The 19,620-nt window shown below is 42.2% G+C and overlaps 1 protein-coding gene across 1 annotated transcript in view; it reads left to right on the forward strand.

The window, feature by feature from the left end:
* The window catches only part of HUNK (hormonally up-regulated Neu-associated kinase), an 88,087-nt gene that overhangs the window by 55,788 nt on the left and 12,679 nt on the right, over window positions 1-19,620 (forward strand). Inside the window, exons 6-8 of the mRNA XM_084841715.1 lie at window positions 5,122-5,251; window positions 10,584-10,752; window positions 17,801-17,881. Of these exons, the coding sequence (XP_084697841.1) occupies window positions 5,122-5,251; window positions 10,584-10,752; window positions 17,801-17,881 (380 nt within the window). The remainder of the gene's footprint in view (window positions 1-5,121; window positions 5,252-10,583; window positions 10,753-17,800; window positions 17,882-19,620) is intronic.

The following is a 19,620-nucleotide window of genomic DNA, read 5'->3' on the forward strand; positions in this document are numbered from 1 at the left end:
GGCTGTCTATCTGCATAGGATTGCTCCCTTAATTATTTTGCATACCACAACAGGAAGCAGTTCTGGATTGGTTTGGTTATACCTTAAAACATTTATAACTTAATAAATACATGCTGGCAACTTACTAGGCCCTGAACAGTGAGTGGCCCCATGTTTTGCCAAAGGGGCTTCAAGAGATAGATTGAACATCTGTTGCATGTTTAACAAGGAGCAAGTGTTTCCAGCTGTCTCTTCCTTAACTGACCCAGAGCAGGGAAAGGAAAGTTAACTTGAGCATATGAAACTCAGCTAAGAAATACACCATGGGGATTTGTGGGACGTTCTCAAGTCTGATCATATGCACTAGTTTCTTTCTTGAGTAGGATACTGCTACACAATATACACACACCATCTGATGCGAAGATCACATCTGGATTTTTTAATGCTTGCCCCTTTTATATTCATGAGTGGCAGTCAAGGCCCCCTCTCGTGTTTTTAAAGGGACAAGTGCCTCAAAATACCTTCATGTTACCATCACACTTGATGCTGCATGTGCTACATATATTTTGCACTCCTCCAACCCCTTCATGGTAAGGACTGATAGCTGTGCACGTGCCTTGCCCTCAAGCTGCCAGAGAAATACCTTAGCATGCATCCTCCAGATCCAGTTTCTTCCTATCCCCCTATCCTTTAAATCAGGGGTGTTGACCCTCCCTCAGCCTGAGGCCCAAATTCCATTTTGGAGAAGCTGCTTTTGGGCCTGCTTTTCAGTGGTGGGCGGAGCCAAAACTGCCAGCATATTTTAGCTTAAAGCTCTCACTGCCAATAATTAAGCCTTAGTCAAGGCATTTCAACTTTTTAGAATGTGGTGGGGGACTGCAGAAAAGCCAGGAAACTACCAAACACTAGGTGGTTTGTGGCAGGGGTCTGGCCCCTCTGTTGAATCCCAGAGAGCTGGATTGGGATCTGTGGTGGGCTAGATTTGGCCCTGTGGCCTGAGGTTCTTCACCCTGCTTTAAGTAGGGAGAGGGGCTTGTCTGTTTACTGCCAAAAGGAACACAAGGGTGGAGAGGATTTTATTTTGCTGGGAAGGAAGGGTGTTTGTGTCCTGCCTTGTCCTAGCTCCTAGACAAGATGCAACTGGGCTTTAGTTCAGGCTCACATGGGCAGGACTCAGGCAGCAGATGAGGAACAAAGGGCCCAAGTCAATATAAATTTGGTCATGGACAGGTTAGAGGTCAGGCAGTCAAGGATCAAAGGGCCAGAGCCAAGTACAGAGTCAGAGGCAGGCAGAAAGTTGAGTTCCAAGGCAGCAGTAGAGATCAGAATCAAATGCATAGTCAAAAGTAGCCAGAATCCTCATGCTTAAGACATGTTTGCTCAGAGCCAAATTAAACATTCTTATTTTCTTTCTTTATTGTAAGGGTCCTCAGGCTCAATTCAGATTGGGACTGTGGCGATTCAGGAGGTGGGATTTATGCTTTCCCTCCCATTTTTGGCATGAAAGTCCACACACACACACACCCTGTGGGGGAGTTTAAAAAAGGAAAATACAGCTCTGCAATGCGTGATTAGCAGAACTTTTCATTTGGCCCTTAGACTGATAAGCAGCAAGCAGTTTATCGAGCCTGGAGAGTCTCAGTTGGCTTGGAGAATTGGCTGATAATAGTCAAGCTGGGCAGTCAGCTGTCTCTCTTCACGCTGGAACTGCAGCCTCAAGGACACCTTTTTCCTTAAGGCGTAGATTGCCTTGCCACGGTCATGGTAGTGCAGGAGCTAAGACACTACTGGAGACTCACTTCTGGAGGTCCTGGTTTGAGCTCCCTTTTGGTGTCTTAGATGTGGAAAGAAATTAAAAAAAAAGAAGGCCTTACACACAACCCAAATGCACAAAAATGAATTATTTACACATTATTGTGTAAAATCTCTCTTTGACATCATACTTGGCTTAAACTAGATAATGAGGCCCATTTCAGCAGAAATACAAGTCCTACAGGATGCTGACTACGAATGTCATGCTGCATAGATAGCACCTAATTCTGATTTATTGGACAAAAACCCTTTCCCTTCCTTTTCCCCTAATCTGTTATGGAACATGAGCACATACTTCCTTTTCCTGTCTTCATGTGGCAAGTCGTTGACAATGTTGTCTGATATGATTATGACAAAAGGAATACCCTTGTACAGTTGTGAAGAGGACTGGATGACAGTGCACCTGTAGGGGATAGTCTTTTAAAGGCCAATTCATCTCTTTTGGTAAAGGAAAATCACAGATTGTTCAGGTTGTTGCATTTCTTCCTTGTGAAAAACTCTCCTTACACGTGAGGCACAGAAATACATGAAACCTACCACTTTTAGTTGGATTGGTGTTCTTAATAGCAGAAGGCAGGAAGTATTGCTATGGTCACGTTTTCCAAGCACTTGCTGTGGAACCCATCCGAAATTATTTTGGCACTCGCTTCAAATATTTTCTCTAGTCACCGGTGAATGGACCAGATGGACCTCTCACACAGTTGCACGTGGTGGCTGTTCTGGTACAAGTGACATGCAAAGTAGACATGACATGAGTTATAATAGTGCAAAGCCTCATTAATTTATTGTGGAGCATACATATAATTGATTAGGATTGTACAGTCAGAGAGCAGGATTTATCCCGCTAGATTGGGAGATTACAGTTTTAGGTTTTGTGCTGCTCAGCCATTCTGTAGTTTAAATACTGAATATTGGGAGGGGGGAGGTTTCCCTTTTTAAGATTAGGCCTTTTGATCTTTATTTGGGGCCTGTTTCCACAAGCAATTTACTCAGAACTGGCTGCATGTGGAAGTCCTTAGGGATACATGACATGGCCATCCAGCAGCCACCCCGGAGCATACCAGGGAAAAACCAGATTTCCTGAGACTGCTTAAAGTCCGATTCTTTTCTTCAAGTTCGGTTCTCTCCGGTGTAGTTGCTATGTGCCCCAACCCCCGCATTGACCTTGGGTATGCTAGCCCTGCCTAGGGGTGTGCCTTTCACCATGACCCCAGTCAAGGGGTGTTTCCTGCGTGTTTCCTGTCCCTGCACAAACCAATTAGTGCCTACTCAGAAGTAACTCCCATTGTGGTCAGTGAGGCTTGCCCTCTGAATGCCCACATCAGTACTCACAGAGATCCCCCTTAACTGAAATGGCACAGTTTAAAGCCCAATTCCCTAAGTGCGGTTAAGCACGATCTCGAGGCTCTGATTCTCCATCATTTGCTTTATTGCCGTAGGAAGTAACTAATTCACAGCTTCATTATAGAGATCCTGCGCAGTATCGGTTTGGTTAGAAAGGGGGCTGGTTTCCCATCCCTGTGTTCTTCTCTTTGCCCAGCACAAGCATATGTTTGTCTACTCAGAAGTAACACCCATTGTGTTCGAAGGAGGCTTGGGGCTCTTTGGGAGGCTTGTCTTACAAATGTACACAAGGGGAAGTAACTACTTTGCACCTTCCTTATGGAGCCTGGAGATGGGGGAAACCTCTCTTATTGGTTGAGCAGCCCTTGCCACTCAGATGATGTTCACTTCAATCCCCCACCCTACCCAGGAGTAAGTTATGTGAAGCCACTTACAATGGTGTGATTTACACCCTTGTGGAGCCCTGCCCGGATCAAAAGCAGCTCCTACAAAAATGAAGGTGAGCCACCCCTCCCTTCTCCTTCCATTGTTATGGAAACAGGGCCCTAGCATATGTAAACAACTCATTTAATGTTTTTAAACCTGAAATAAATTACCATACTTAAATTTGACAATTTACTGACAGCGTGAAGAGTTCATGTAAAAGAGCGCTCTCCTTGACATGAATTGGATTGACACCATTATTCAGGAGTAAGTGCCATTGGTTTCAATAGGGCTTGCTAAGCAATACTTGTTTATAAGTTTTTACAGCCTTAGAGCACAATCTAAGGCTGTAAAAACCTTTAAAAAACCTAAAACATGCTAAAAAAAAGCATGTTTAGACAGAAAAAAACCTAAACATGCTTGAAAAAGCATGTCTAGACAGAAAAAAAAACTCTTGTAAGTCCCTGCATGTCTCTGCCAGCATGGCCAGCTGGGGTATGCTGGGAGTTGTAAGACTTTTTTCTGTCTAAACTTGCATAGGATTGTGCCCTGCGTGTGTTTGAAAACATTTAAAATAAAAATAAAAAGAGCTAGTGTATAACTGCGGATAATTAGGCGTTGTTGACCTGGAAAGTGAGAGCTCGAATCCTTCCTTTAATGATGTTCGTTAGCTAGGCTAAGTCAAGCCACTCACTATCTCTCATCCTGTTTTCACATATAGAAATTATAGTTACAGTGATCTACTTCACAAGGTCATTATAGGATGAAACAGGCTAAAATGTAATTTGCAGTACAAGTGCTTTATACGTTATGAATGTTACATCAGATATTGTTTTGTTATCTCTGTCTTAACCGCTGAAGTGATCTTCGTCAATATAGTAGACTTCTTTAGCTGACCACAGTTCATTCAGGGTCCATCAGATCAGGGTCCATCAGATTTGTATCTGATGCTTATCAGATACAATGTATCTGATAAGCATTTTTATGGATAGCTGTTATACATTACAAAATGTTTATTTTGTAATGTATAACAGCCATCCATAAAAAAGCAACAACTGGATGGCATCTCACATTTTGTGAGAGAGACTGAAAGTTCATATTAGATTAAGTAGCTCTAGGACACACAAAAAAGTTGGGTTCAGATTTCATTCAAATTATTCTCTTTTATCTCCTGTTTACTCCAGACATACTGTTTATTCTTCTTCTGGATTATACTCCTTTGCCCCCAACCAAGGTATTTACAATAGGAAGTCACATTTACATGTGATGCTGTCCTGCCATAGCAGGCACCCCATTTATTTCAATGGGGCTCATGTGTATAAGGTCGCTTCATATGATGCAGCCCACATTAGCAGGATTTCCAGAGATTGTGTGCCCTCTAATCAGCTACTAGATCAGTGTCCTTCTGTAATTTATACTGAAGACTGTTAGAACATGTTACAAATAAAAGATTTGGAGGTAAATGTTGATATATTTTGTAAGGCTGCTTGCCCTTAATTACTCAGCTATTAAACACTAAATAAAGTTTCAAATGATTTTTGTTTTTCCTCATTGTCTTCACAGCGGCTGTAAACTTCCTCCGATCTCTGCTAGAGCCAGATCCTGCAAAGAGGCCAAACATCCAACAAGCTTTAGCAAATCGCTGGCTTAATGAGAATGGCAAAGCTCTGAATAATGTCACATATCCAAACAGGTAATTTATAAACTACAGATATTGCCAGATAAACCAGCTTGGTTAACGTGATAAAGCTCTACTGAAGTCATTGGAGTTGCTCAAATGAGAACGGGCTGCTTCATTGAGCAGGGGAGTTGTGTGTTTTTAAAAGCTCTTTCTGCAAGTTGTTGTTTATTCATTCAGTCAGTTCCGACTCTTCGTGACTTCATGGACCAGCACACGCCAAAGATTCCTGTTGGCCGTCGCCACCCCCAGCTCCCCCAAGGTCGAGTCCGTCACCTCCAGACTATCATCCATCCATCTTGCCCTTGGTCGGCCCCTCTTCCTTTCGCCTTTCACTCTTTCTGCAAGAGTACAAGATAATAGTGCAGGCATTCACTCTGATCCTGCAAACTTGCCTTAAGCCCTAATGAGGGACTCATTCTGCTCAGCTCAATTCTGAACTGGCTTGACATTTACAAGTTGGGGACTTGTAAGGTTGGTGCATGCACGGTGATGTTGTCATGCACATACATCTTAAGAAATAAGAGCCATGTTGGATCAGACCAAAGGTCTATCCAGTATTCTCTTCACATAGTGGCCAGACAGAGGCCTATGGGAAGCCCACAAGGAGGACATGAGTACAATAGCACCCATTCGCTTGTGTTCCCCAGCAACTGTTATACAGAGGCATACTGTCTCCGATACTGGAGGTAAAATATAGCCATCATGACTAGTAGCCATTCATAATGGCCTTATGCTGCCAAGTGATTCAGTCCTGCTTACTTCTAAGTAGACATGCAGAGACTTGTCCTGCTTACTTCTGAGTAGGCTTAAAATCAGTAGGAAGCACATTTTGGTCCGATCCACTCTACCTTTCGCCATACCCACTTTGCGTTTGGCCCTGCCCACAGGTGGTGTGTGGCCCCTGAGACCTCTCCCAGATTGGAATTTGGCCCTTGGACTGAAAAAGGTTCCCCACCTGTGATTTATACTATGAGTTTTAAGTGGTCAAATTCCTTTAAATTCATAATTGCAATAATGGTTACTACACTCGGTAAGGTAGACCACTATTATATTCACAACGTAAGAGATTGGGGGAGTGGAGGCTAAGAGAACAGTCGTTTCTCTGAGACAGTCTAGTGTGTTTGTGGCTGCAGGGAGATTTGAACTGGGGACATTTCTGACAGCTCTCATTCTGAGCTGCTTTGTTATGCAAACTCTCAATTTTCATTCTCAAATATTTTTTTAGCAGTATGGAAGGAGGAGGATAGGTTTTCTGGTGGTTTCTATTCTGGGGCTGGTCTTAGGGTTGCTAGGATCAGTTCCTGGATCAGACGTAGATTCCTGGTGTAAGCTTGGGCAAGTCACATTGTCTTCTCAGTGCTTTTGTCCCAGCCCTGCAGCATGGAGGATATTTCCCAACCTCAGAAAGGGTTTTGTGAGGATAAAAACCTTTAATAATTGTAAGATGCTAGTTACTATGGTAATGAGGGTTATGTAACACATGGATGGATATTAATACAGCAGAGGAGGCTGATGCTTCTCTAAGGTTCTAGTTCAGATTTTATTTGATGGATCTAAACATTATTGTGATTACCAGGAAAGTCATGGTCGGCTGCTTTTAGCCTGTAAAAGTGTGCAAAGTGTATAAAAGTAAATAAACTGCAAGAGAAAAATGACTTCTTTGGTGGGTGTCACAGAGGATGGAAATAAATCATTGTCAAAGCAGTATTGTTCTGCTACCTGTTCTCTGGGGCACTTGAGATGTTATGAATTTTCTACACAAAACATCACTTTGAGATAGGAAAGTGATCACACATATGTATTTCATTAGATGACCATGCATCAACACCCCCAAATGTGTAGCAATAAAATGTGACAGTCCATACTTAGGGATGTCAGAGAAATCTGCAACAGAATCAGATGAGTTTAGTTTTCTATGAATCTGACCCACAGATTTAGCAGCAGACCGGCTTTTCCTAAGTCATGTGGATTCTGCGGACTTGCAGACAAGTTTTTTTACTTTCTGGAATTTCATGTAAACAGTCATAGAGAAATACATAAAGTAAAAACAGCGTCCAAAAATGCACATTTCCCCCATAGGCTAAAGCATGAAAATGCACATTTGGGGGAGATTTGCACATTTTGACGGGATTTATGCATTGTGGGGGAATTTGCGCATTTTTGCAAGTGCAAATTTGTGATATTTGAAAAAATCCGATTCTGTCAATGAGCAGAAGATGGAACGATAGGCACCTGACAGTCGGCGAAACACAGATGGAACAGACTTTACAAAATCCTTACATCCCTATCCATGCTTGGTTTTCAAGGTTTTTCTAGTATCTAAGTTGTTTTCCATGTAGGAAAATTGTAGTGTTTGAAGCAATCCTCAGGTGGGCTGGGGGGTTAATTTGGCATTTTGTGGACACGCAAATAAACACGCACACACGTACAACATGCAGCTCTGAGAATATTTGGCGCAGTGATTAAAAAGATTGTGTTTTTGAATGTTGTGTATTGCAGGCAAAATGTGCGGAGCAAATGAATTATTAAGCTAATGTTATAACCTAATCAATTTACTAAACGTAGGAATAGAAGAAACCTGCTAGAGCAGACTAACAGTGCAATCCAGTGCAGTCCCCTCAAAAGTAAGCGCAACTGAGTTCAGTGGGGCTTACTCCCAGGCAAGTCTGTATAGGATTGCAGCCTAAAGGTCCATCTTATCCAGTGACCTGTTTCCAACAGTGGCCAGCCAAATGCTTCCAGGAAGCCCAAAGCAATGCTTGAAGGCAACAGCCTTCCTCTGTGGTTTGTCCTTCAGCAACTGGTGTTCAGGGTTATACAGTGTCTGTTCATAGAGGTTCCATTTAGTTATCATGGATCATACAAACAGACCACGAAGGTCTCTCACCATCCTTAGAGCCATTACTACTTCTTGTCGTGCCAGTGGGGACTTTTAGATTCCTCCCAATGCAAATAGAATTGGAAGAGTGATTTTCATCACAGCAGGGGAGGAAAGGGTTAACTCCCCCTCCCCACCCACAGCTTTCCCTATAATTTTCAGGCGGCACAATGGCTGCTGTTTGCATTTTTAAAATGTGGATGTTAAATGCAAAGATGTATTTACAATGCAGTCCTACTGATGTCTACTCAGAAGTAAGTCCTACTGAGTTTAGTGGCTTACATCCATCTAAGTGTAGGACTGCAGTCTTAATGTCACTTCTAGTTTGGCCCAAAGTCGGAACAAATCAAGGATAGGTCCTCAGGAAGAGTACACTCACCAAGAAGTTCTTCGTGCCATGGTACTTCACATTCTGTATGGTACCTGTGCTTACTTCTTTGGTGCCTTCATTGCTCTTGCTGGTGTTCTAAAGCAGTGCAGAGAGACAGATGAAAAATATGAAGGGAAAAAACGAGTTACAGTAATATTGTCCCTAAAAAGAGTTCTTTATGAGCTTGTTGTCACTAGAGTAATTTTCTGAAGACAAATAACTACGGATATTTTACTGGAATGCCATAAGAAAATCCAGAAAGTAATAATACACATTGAAACAGTTGCAGTGTCCAGAAACATTTTTAGGAACCATCCCTATATTCAAAAACGATGATGAGAATGAGAAACATATGTTAGTCAAGATTTACAAATGCAGGGCATAATTCAGCTAAAGTCAAGCACTCAATGATTGTAATGGGAGAATTCAACAGATGCTTAATTCCCTCTCATTGAATTGATTGATTCTCTGAAATTTAAAGCAGTCGGACTGGGAAGTGAGTCATACTGACTAGATTATGCCAACAGACTTTGAATATGTTCAAACACATCTCATGTGCAATAGCATGCTTGATATTTATTAAAAATAATGTTGTGGAAATTATACAAAACATAAATACTGACCACTTTTGACAGCAAGGCCTTGGATGATGGTGCTAAATGATTTGAAATTCTTTTAGCTGAATGCAGTATTTATGATGTCATGGTATTTTCAGAAGCTGTACTTGCTGTTTTAGAAGCTGTATTCAGCTCATTCACAGCTTTGTTTACGGTCTAGCAGTGAAGATAGCCCTTTGACTGTGATCTTCACATTTTTTCAAGCAGGAGCCACTTTGGCTGTAGGCACCACTGAAGGGGCCACTCCCTGAGCACTTTGCTCCCTCTCTCACCTGCACATTCAGTTTCTCCTCCAGCAGCTGCACAGTGCATCACTGCAGCTAGCCAGTCAGGTTGCTCTGTCTCTTGGGTTCCTCCCCCACCACAGCCAATTGGTTGATTGCTCCTGCATTCTCCTTTTTCCACCCCCAGCCACTTTTCAGCTGATGAGTGGCAGGTCTCTTGACTCCTCACCCCTGAAGCTTCCTCTGGTTGCCCAGAGCACATCAGCCAACCCACTGCAAAAGCAAACAACAAGGCAAAGCTAGAGAGCCCCTCCTGAGAGTGAGCAGCTGCTGCAAAATGAGAGAGTGAGTGAGTGAAAGAGAGAGGTAGAGAGCCACACTTGAAGACGCTGGAAAGCATCAGTAGTCCTCGGGCCTCGCAGTGAAGAACATTGCCCTATTTGGTCATGCCACCCCTTTATACAGTTAACAATGATGTGAGGTGGCAAGCAGGGCTGTGCCCAACATTATTTTATTTTATTTTATTTATTTATTTATTTATTTATTAATTAATTAGATTTATTGGCCGCCCATCTGGCCAGCTACCCAGCCACTCTAGGCGGCATACAATACTAATAACACGAAATACAACGAATTTATGTAATCAACTGAACAAAACAACATAAAAAAACAACACTGCTCTGAAAAACACTAACCACCCCAAATGTTCACCTGAACAGCCAGGCTTTTAAAGCCCGGCGGAAGCTCACCATCACATTATGGCCCTGCTGATCCTGCTCCCCACTGCCTATGCATCAGGTGGAGCATGTCTGTTGATGGGAGCCTATGCACATAGAATAGGCTGCCCACTGCAGAGGTTCCCCCAAATGCATGGCTGGTAGGTGGAGCATCCACACGTCTCTTCCCTCACACAAATGTTTAGTCATGAGAGGTGGAATGACTGAGTAGGGCTAATATTTGCACACCACACCAAAAAGAGAAATGAATTGTTTGTGTCTCTCTGTGTGTGGTGTATCATATACACACATTATTTTGACAAAGTGCATACAGAGTTAAAAAAAATAGCCAAAATATTCTGTGTTTGAACAACTTTTGGCTTTCTCTTTTGAAGATAATGCAACCTTCAGAAGGTATCAACATGATCTGTATACTTCCTGTTATATGAAGGTGGCCTTTAAGATTTAAATGACATGTCTGCCTGACAGCGCTTTCCCCGGCAAATAAAAATAACTTCTTCCCATTTCTCGTTATGCAGAATTCACCTTGAAGATATGAGCCAAAGTGTGCTCCTCTACATGACTGAAAAGCTTGGCTATAAGAACAGCGATGTGATCAATACTGTCCTCTCTAACAGAGCTTGCCACACTCTAGCCATCTACATCCTGCTTAATAAGAAACTGGAGCGCTATGTAGCAGGCCTTAGAGTAAGTTTGGCTTTGAATAATCATGCTCCAAGTTGAGTAAAAGACAGAACGAAACCTCTGTAATAGTGAACTCAGGTACTGTGTTAGGACAACTGTGATGCCAAAATGGGACTACTGAGAAGTGAGAGGGAGATGCTAGCATCCTCGGGGGAACCCCAAGTTTTGCAGAAGTAGAAAAAAATCTTAAGGAGAAAAACCTAAAAGGGGGAGGGGACAACCCCACCTCCAAAACCAGACCAATGAGGATTCAGCATTCTTAGGGTGCTTCCAGATGACACTTTTATTGTGTGGTCGCCCTGCCTAATTCACAGAAGCTACAGAAAACACTGTCTTCCATTTGTAATCCTCCCTTTTTCCCCACCATTTCTTCCAACTTCTTTCTTACCATGAAAGAATTGTTTAAGGAGGAAAGATGGAATAGCTGCACAGTGTATTTTGATTGTTAACTCCATCCTTCTGGAAGCACCTTTCTTGACCACAGAATGCTGCGTGTCTGTTGGAAGATGGAAACCAAACACTGGGAGGGAAAAGGGAATGCTGTATCTTGAAAGAAGGCATGGCTGACTGGCTGGAACCCTGGACAGGAGCACTCCATCCTGCAACATTTTGTTGCAAATCCCACTTGTGAAATCTCTCTAAAAAAGCTATTTTCTCAACGTTATGTTGCTAGTATGACCAAGAAACAGAACCCAAGACAGGATTGGCTTGGTTTTCAGTGTCTCCTCTTGAATTCTATGGAATAATTTTAACAGGCTGCAATATGGAATGGCAGAACTGGTAGCCTTTAACTGAAATACAGATATTTTGATGCTAATTGTTTGCAAGGGAGTTAATTTAGTCAGGAAAAAAACCCTGACTGAGCAGCATGATTAACCAATTGATCGGTTAATGACCTATTACAGTTGTGAGAGGAGGTAGTGTTTATGCTTTTCTTTAAGCAGACAATGCATCTTACATTATTTTTCCAACAGAAAATAATTTTATTGTGTGATTTAGGAAGAGGAAGGTTAGCTTCAAATATCACCTGCTGTAAGTTTAATCCATCTTTTTAAAATAGACTTCTATCTCAGTCCTAAACTTGTTTGCTTGGAGCAAGACCCATGGATTTCAATGGAATTGTTTGTTGTTGTTGTTTATTTGGTCAGTCGCTTCCAACTCTTCGTGACTTCATGGACCAGCCCACGCCAGAGCTTCCTGTCGGCTGTCGCCACCCCCGGCTCCCCCAAGGTTGAGTCCGTCACCTCCAGAATATCATCCATCCACCTTGCCCTTGGTCGGCCCCTCTTCCTTTTGCCTTCCACTTTCCCTAGCATCAACATCTTCTCCAGGGTATCCTGTCTTCTCGTTATGCGGCCAAAGTACTTCAGTTTTGCCTTTAATATCATTCCCTCAAGTGAACAGTCTGGCGTTATTTCCTGGAGTATGGACTGGTTTGATCTTCTTGCAGTCCAAGGCACTCTCAGAATTTTCCTCCAGCACCACAGTTCCAAAGCATCTATCTTTCTTCGCTCATCCTTCCTTATGGTCCAGCTCTCGCAGCCATAGGTTACTACAGGGAATACCATTGCTTCAACTATGCGGACCTTTGTTGTCAGTGTGATGTCTCTGCTCTGAACTATTTTATCAAGATTTGCCATTGCTGTCCTCCCAAGAAGTAAACATCTTCTGATTACCTGGCTGCAGTCAGCATCTGCAGTAATCTTTGTGCCTAGAAAGACAAAGTCTGTCACTGCCTCCACGTTTTCTCCCTCTATTTGCCAGTTATCAATCAAGCTGGTTGCCATCATCTTGGTTTTTTTGAGGTTTAACTGCAACCCAGCTTTTGCACTTTCTTCTTTCACCTTCATCATGAGGTTCCTCAGCTTCTCCTCGCTTTCACCCATCAAAGAGGTATCATCTGCATATCGGAGATTGTTAATGTTTCTTCCAGCGATTTTAACTCCAGCCTTGGCTTCATCAAGCCCAGCACGTCGCATGATGTGTTCTGCCATACTCCTTTCCGAGTGTTAAACCATTCCGTTGTTCCATGGTCTGTTCTTACCGTTGCTACTTGGTCGTTATACAGATTCCTCAGGAGGGTGACAGGATGACTTGGTATCCCCATACCACCAAGAACTTGCCACAATTTGTTATGATGCACACAGTCAAAGGCTTGAGAATAGTCAATAAAACAGAAATATATGTTTTTCTGAAATTCCCTGGCTTTCTTCATTATCCAGCGAATATTGGCAATTTGGTCTCTAGTTCCTCTGCCTTTTCTATACCCAGCTTGTACATCTGGCAATTCTCGTTCCATGAATTGCTGGAGTCTACCTTGCAAGATCTTGAGCATTACCTTACTGGCATGTGAAATAAGTGCCACTGTTCAATAGTTTGAACATTCTTTGGTGCTTCCCTTTTTTGGTATGAGGATATAGGTTGATTTTTTCCAATCTGTTGGCCATTCTTGTGTTTTCCAAATTTGCTGGCATATGGCATGCATCACCTTGACAGCATCATCTTGCAAGATTTTAAACAGTTCAGCTGGGATACCGTCCTCTCCTGCTGCCTTGTTATTAGCAATGCTTCTTAAGGCCCATTCAACCTCACTCTTCAGGATGTCTGGCTCTACCTCACTGACCACACCGTCAAATCTATCCCCGATATTATTATCCTTCCTATACAGAACTTCCGTATATTCTTGCCACCTTTTCTTGATCTCTTCTGCTTCTGTTAGGTCCTTGCCATCTTTGTTTTTTATCACACCCATTTTTGCCTGGAATCTACCTCCGATGTTTCTAATTTTCTGGAAGAGGTCTCTTGTCCTTCCTATTCTATTATCTTCTTCTGCTTCTGCGTATTGCTTGTTTAAAAATAATTCCTTATCTCTTCTGGCGAACCTCTGGAATTTTGCATTTAATTGGGCATATCTCCCCTTCTCACTGTTGCCTTTTGCTTTCCTTCTTTCTTGGGCTGCTTCCAGTGTCTCAGCAGACAGCCATCTTGCCTTCTTGGTTTTCTTTTTTTTTAGGACGTTTTTTGTTGCCGCCTCCTGAACAATGTTGCGAACTTCTGTCCATAGTTCTTCTGGGACCCTGTCTACTAAATCTAGTCCCTTAAATCTATTCTTCACCTCTACTGCATATTCATGAGGAATATTCATGAGCTCATATCTAACTGATCTGTGGGTCTTCCCTATTCTCTTTAGTCTGATTCTAAATTGTGCAATAAGAAGTTCGAGATCTGAACTACAATCAGCTCCAGGTCTTGTTTTTACCGACTGCATGGATGTTCGCCACCTTTGGCTACAAAGGATGTAGTCAGTCTGATTTCGGTGTCGACCATCTGGTGAAGTCCATGTATAAAGTAATCTCTTCGGTTGTTGGAAGAGAGTGTTTGTTATGCACAGTGAGTTGTCTTGGCAAAATTCTATCAGCCTATGTCCTGCTTCATTTTGTTCTCCCAGACCATGCTTGCCTGTAATTCCAGGTGTCCTTTGACTACCCACCTTAGCATTCCAGTCTCCTGTAATGAAATAACATCTTTTTTTGGCGTACTATCCAGTAGGTGCTGCAGATCCTCATAGAACTGATCTACTTTTGCTTCTTCAGCATCTGTGGAATTACTGCCTAGTAATTTCTAATTGTTGAATGGCTTAGGGCGCAATCCTATGGCCACTAGTCAGTGGCCAGACATAGGTTGGTTCCCGGGAACTGATCTCGGAGCCCGCACTCTGAGGTCGGTTCCCGGAGAACCAGCCTCTTCCCGCACCACCTCATAGGCAGCGCAGATCGGCTCCACCCTCAGAAGATTAGCATGGGGTGAAAACAGGCCGGGACATGGAGGTCGGAAATGCCAGTACGACACATTCTATGTGTCGTCCAGACGCTGCTTCCCACGCTCCGAGGTCCCGAAGTTAGACAGCTGAAACCGGCTGTCTAGCCATGAAAGCAGGGTGGGGGGAGCGAGGAGGAGATCCGCTTCTCACCACTCCTCCCACCTTGTACTGAATAGGCAGTCACCCCCCGACTCATAGGCGACTGTTGATCCAGATAGGATTGCTCCCTTAGTGGTTATTTTTTCAGAGGTAAGAAAACTTGAGATAAATTTTGTTTCTAAGAAAAAAATGCTTATATATTTCAGATACAAAGTTCCTGAGTTGAGGATAGGACAGGATAGACCTTTGTTTAAAAGATCCTTTCAGCTTAATCATGTGCAGTTGTACTTGAAATGAGGTTCCGCTGAGTTTAATGTGCATTACTCCCAAGTAAGTGCGCATAGGATTATAAACTTCATCATTCAGAAACAAAGGCTGTGACATCAAAGCCCTGAATGTATCCTAAAACTGTCCTTGAATGACTGGGTATTGCTATTGTAAAAGAGCAGCCAGTAAAATGAGATGATCTGTGGGAATAGGTCAAAGCAACCTAATAATTTTAGCGTATTTGTTATTTTAAAAGTGGCATTGAAAAGTGAAGTCTATAGCATTTCTTGACCTGTGATGGCCCTTTTAGCCACAGTATAAGCCATTCAAACAAAACAGTTCTCGCCGATGACTTCATGCAATAAATCTTTATTACTTGTTTTTCTTCAGCACAGATATCTGTTTCATTCCATACATTCACTTCCTGCACAGGCATTGGGGAAAGGTCCACAGTGGGAGAGAGATTAGATTATCTGTGCTGAAACTGTCGCTCTAACAATACATATGCAATAGTAGGAATTTTCCTTGCATAGTGGCTGCTTTTTTGAAATTAGGTAGTTGCAAGTGGAACCTGCAACATGTGGCAATATATCATCATTCCTAAATGATGATTTTAGGAATGATGTTCCTGTTCCAGGTTCCAGCCAGCCATACCCTCCTCCAGGATGCTATAAGCTGTAATGGGCTGAAGCAGAAAATCCCATCCCCACCCCCCATTTTCGGCTTTCATTTTCCAATTAACACTCAATATTCCATGGCTATTGACTATGCTCGATCATCATTGGGTTTTTGCTTGTTTTTGTTCCCTTAGGTTGTAATTTTTTTAAGATCTTTTGTACTTCTGCAAACTTCAAGTTCCACAAGTAAGCTGATACCTCCCTCTTGTTTCTCAGTGGCCCTGTTTCGGCTTTATTTCGGTCAGCACTCAACGCCTGAGTTCGCTATTAGGGGGAGCAATATTTGTCACTTAGGGCTATTGCCCTATGAAAACACCTTAGTCTATTAATCATATGCATTATAATTGATTAATCAATTAAATCTGCATAAATTTGCATATGAACAAAACAATAGGAAATGCATGTTTTGTTTTTAGAGGATGCAGCAGGTACCATATTAGGATACACTACATTCCCTGTGTATGTGAGGCAAGGAGGTATGCCTTTTCTAAAACGGTATCTGCCATTCACCATTTTCATAGTACTTTTATCAAAAGTGATAATGAACTGGGGCACCTTTTTGGTCAACCAAAACATTTTTTAATCCATTCATCTACCTATTTAATCAACGAAGGGAGCAATTCTATTTCCCCTAGACAGCATCTGGGGGCACAGGGCTTTTCGGTTTCCTGGCTCCAAGCTCAGAGCCAGGAAACCATGCTCCCCCTTGTAGTCAGCATGGAGAGAAGCATACCAGCTGCCTCTCCATGCTTGGTAAACGGAGTGTGGAGACAGGAGAAAGGGGGCATTCCTGGGGGCAGGGAGAGAGGAGGCCGGGGCAGCTGGCTTATGCCTTTTCCAACTGCTGCCCCAGCCTCCTTCCCTTCCTCTCCCCGAAGCCTCTGATAGATGGGCGAAATGGCCTGTCTAGCTTAAATGCAGAGAGGGAGGTGTGAGGTGCCTCCCTCTCTGCACAGGGTACTCACAAGCCTCCAAGTTCGGGGGCTTACGAGTACCCAGGGTGCAACCCCTAGGATTGTGCTCTAAATGTTGCAGTCCTATTAGCAGAAGTTGTGGGTTTTTAAAATTGGATTAGGTTAACTAAATTCATACCTTTTACATGTTCTTCTCTTTGAAGAAGTCCATGGAAAAATCTCAGTTTGAATCCTTGTTTTTCTTCTGCATAGGTGTCATGTCAAAATATGAGAACCAATTCATAAAACCAATTTGGTGTGTCAGAAACTGGGTTATTGTGCTTGTAGCGAAAAATGGCTGTCCTCTTAGTAACTTTCCATGAGCCCAGATTGCCTGGTGAGCCTGTATTGATAGTGTGGAAAATCATTTAGCTTATCATGGGCTCACTAACACTCTGTATTCAGGTGAATCATTCAGACAGTGACCATTTTACTGCAAGTGTAAAAATTCAGTTTCTATCATCCCAATCAGAGATTGTCAGATTAAAGAAACAGGGATTGTGGCTGTCACCTGTGGGAAGGTTCTATAAATAATGAAGAACACTTCCCTCTGTCATCTCTGTCATCTTTGGGAAGTCCAAACTCTCAACAGTGCTACCATGAAGCTAGATAAAGATTATCTGGAATGAAATGTACATCAGAATGTTAGCCGTCTTTCTGGACCACCTGATGAATGGATGGATCTTTTTCTGATATCTAGGTAGAGGGAAAATGAATGAGGAAGTTTCTTGTGACCCGTCTGTCCTTTGGGTGTTTCCTATGTGGCCAGATTTAGAGTGGCCTTGAGGTCTTTCAGTTTAAACATCAAGGGGAGTAGTTGTACAAAACTGTTTTTAAAAATTCATTCATTTATTTGTTTGATTTGTATCCTGCCTTTCTACAAAGAAAATGGCACTCAAGGCGGCCATGTTCAGTATTCGTTTTCCAACTTGATTGCATCTGATTTGTTTCTGTTTTACCTGAAATGAATTCCTTTAGTGAGTAATAACAAATGTTACATACTTTCTCTTGATTGTAGTAATATTGTGGGGAGGGGGGATTTTAATATGCTGTACAGTTAGCTATTTATTTACAACACTTTCTGAAGTAAAATAATTCTAAGATATATTGGACTAAACGGGAAAGATATATATATAGAATTGAATTAGTGAAATTTATTCTTTCAGCAACCATTTTAACTAATTTTGTGTTATAATTTTTCTACACATATCTCACATTTTTTTTTACATTTCCAGAAGACTGACATTCCTGATAACATGTACATGAACCAATTATGTCGGATAGAAAAATACAAATCAAACAAGGATTCCTATGAGGTAAATCTCTAGTTACATTTATTTGAAATCAAGCCGAATTTGGGCATTTCCATTGACTATTATTATAACTGACAGGGTTTTGAGTCTACAAAGACTACTCTATGCCCATAGGAATAGTGAAGTATGGCTATGTAAAAGAAATTTATCAAATGACTTGGTGCAAAAACATGTCAAGGCTACATGGTTGATCATCTCTGGCGGAAAAATATTTCCTGTTTGACAAATATCGAACATATCAGTGAAAGGAAAGAATAATATCCCCAAAATGTGTGTGCTAGTATTGATGTCTCGTTTAAAAAAATGTAAGTCAGTACAAGTAGAAAGATGAATGCTGTTGATAACTTTGCTTTAAAAACAATAACACCTTCAGTTATTGTTAATGTACACATTTGGGGGGTGTTTCTCTCCATTTATTTATTACATTTCTTTACTGCTCAGTAGTCAAAGCTTTACTGATATATTCAGTATTTGCCAACAACAGATTCTGTAGTGGAGCACATGCATTGTATGTTATAGCTATCAAGGCCACAATGTTAGAAGATACAGTTAAAAGATCTTGAACTCCATCATGGGAGTTAGAGTCCAACAACATCTGAAGGGGCACAGGTTCCCTGCCCTGGACTGGAGGATAGACGTAAGAGGACAGTCTAAAGGAGAGCCCTGAGGGAAAGTTAGACATTTTTGAAATATAGAAAATGGTGGGGCCATCCAACTGTTAGAAGAAAGAGAATTCCAGGTGTTTGAAAGAGAAAATGGCTGACATCAGGAATTAGAAAAAAGAAATCAAAGGGGTGTTATTACATGAGCCATAATTCAGCTCTTTAGTGCAGATCATCAGGCTTGGCTCCAAGTCAGAGCTGCAACACTGTGCTGATTCCATGGAGCAACTGTACGTAGATGCAAAGCTGAGATACAGCGAATACACTCAGAGGTGGTGGTGCAAATGTTCTTGGAGGAAGAGATTTTAATGAGGCAACAGGTTATTTTGGAATTTAAATACTTAGATAATGAGCGGGGAGCCAATATATTTAATGGATTAACCTTATTCTTAGTCATCATTTCATATTGATGTAAGAGGGAAATTCGCCTTTCACTGTTTCATAGAGGTAATACCGTAAAATACATTAAAGGTGCAATCGTATGGGCTCCAATCTCAGAGCTTTCCGTCCATCCTGTTTGTTTATTTTATTTATTTATTGCATTTATACCCCGCCTTTTTTCCTCTTGCAAGGAACCCAAGGCGGCTTACATTATCCTCCTCCTCTCCATTTCATCCTCACAACAACAACCCTGTGAGGTGGGTTGGGCTGAGAGTGTGTGACTGGCCCAAAGTCACCCAGTGAGCTTCCATGGCCGAGTGGGGACTAGAACCCGGATCTCCCAGCTCCTAGTCCAACACTCTTGCCACTACACCACACTGGCTCATCCTATGCCTTGCTGAGCAGTTCTGGCAGGGCTGGAGGAATGGCAGGGACTTTTTTAGCTTCTGTCCTCCATTTTTTCACTAGTAGGGTTTCTGAGGTCACTCACCTTCTGGGGAGAAGGGACTGGGGTCCAGAGACCTTTGGATCAGGTGGATCCATGATCTCTTCCCGCCCTGCCCACTGGCACATCCTCATCCTACGCCCACTCAGACATGGTCTAGGGGCCATCGGCTTGCTTTCTAAAATCTGTTCACTGGTCAGATGCTTTAGTGATGTAATTTAAACCATCTAGCTACTTGCAAAAAGATAGATCTT

The sequence above is a fragment of the Heloderma suspectum genome, chromosome 3 (genome assembly GCF_057233095.1).
Source record: "Heloderma suspectum isolate Gila_16-S chromosome 3, 16-S_ref, whole genome shotgun sequence".
NCBI classification, from domain to species: Eukaryota; Metazoa; Chordata; class Lepidosauria; order Squamata; family Helodermatidae; genus Heloderma; species Heloderma suspectum.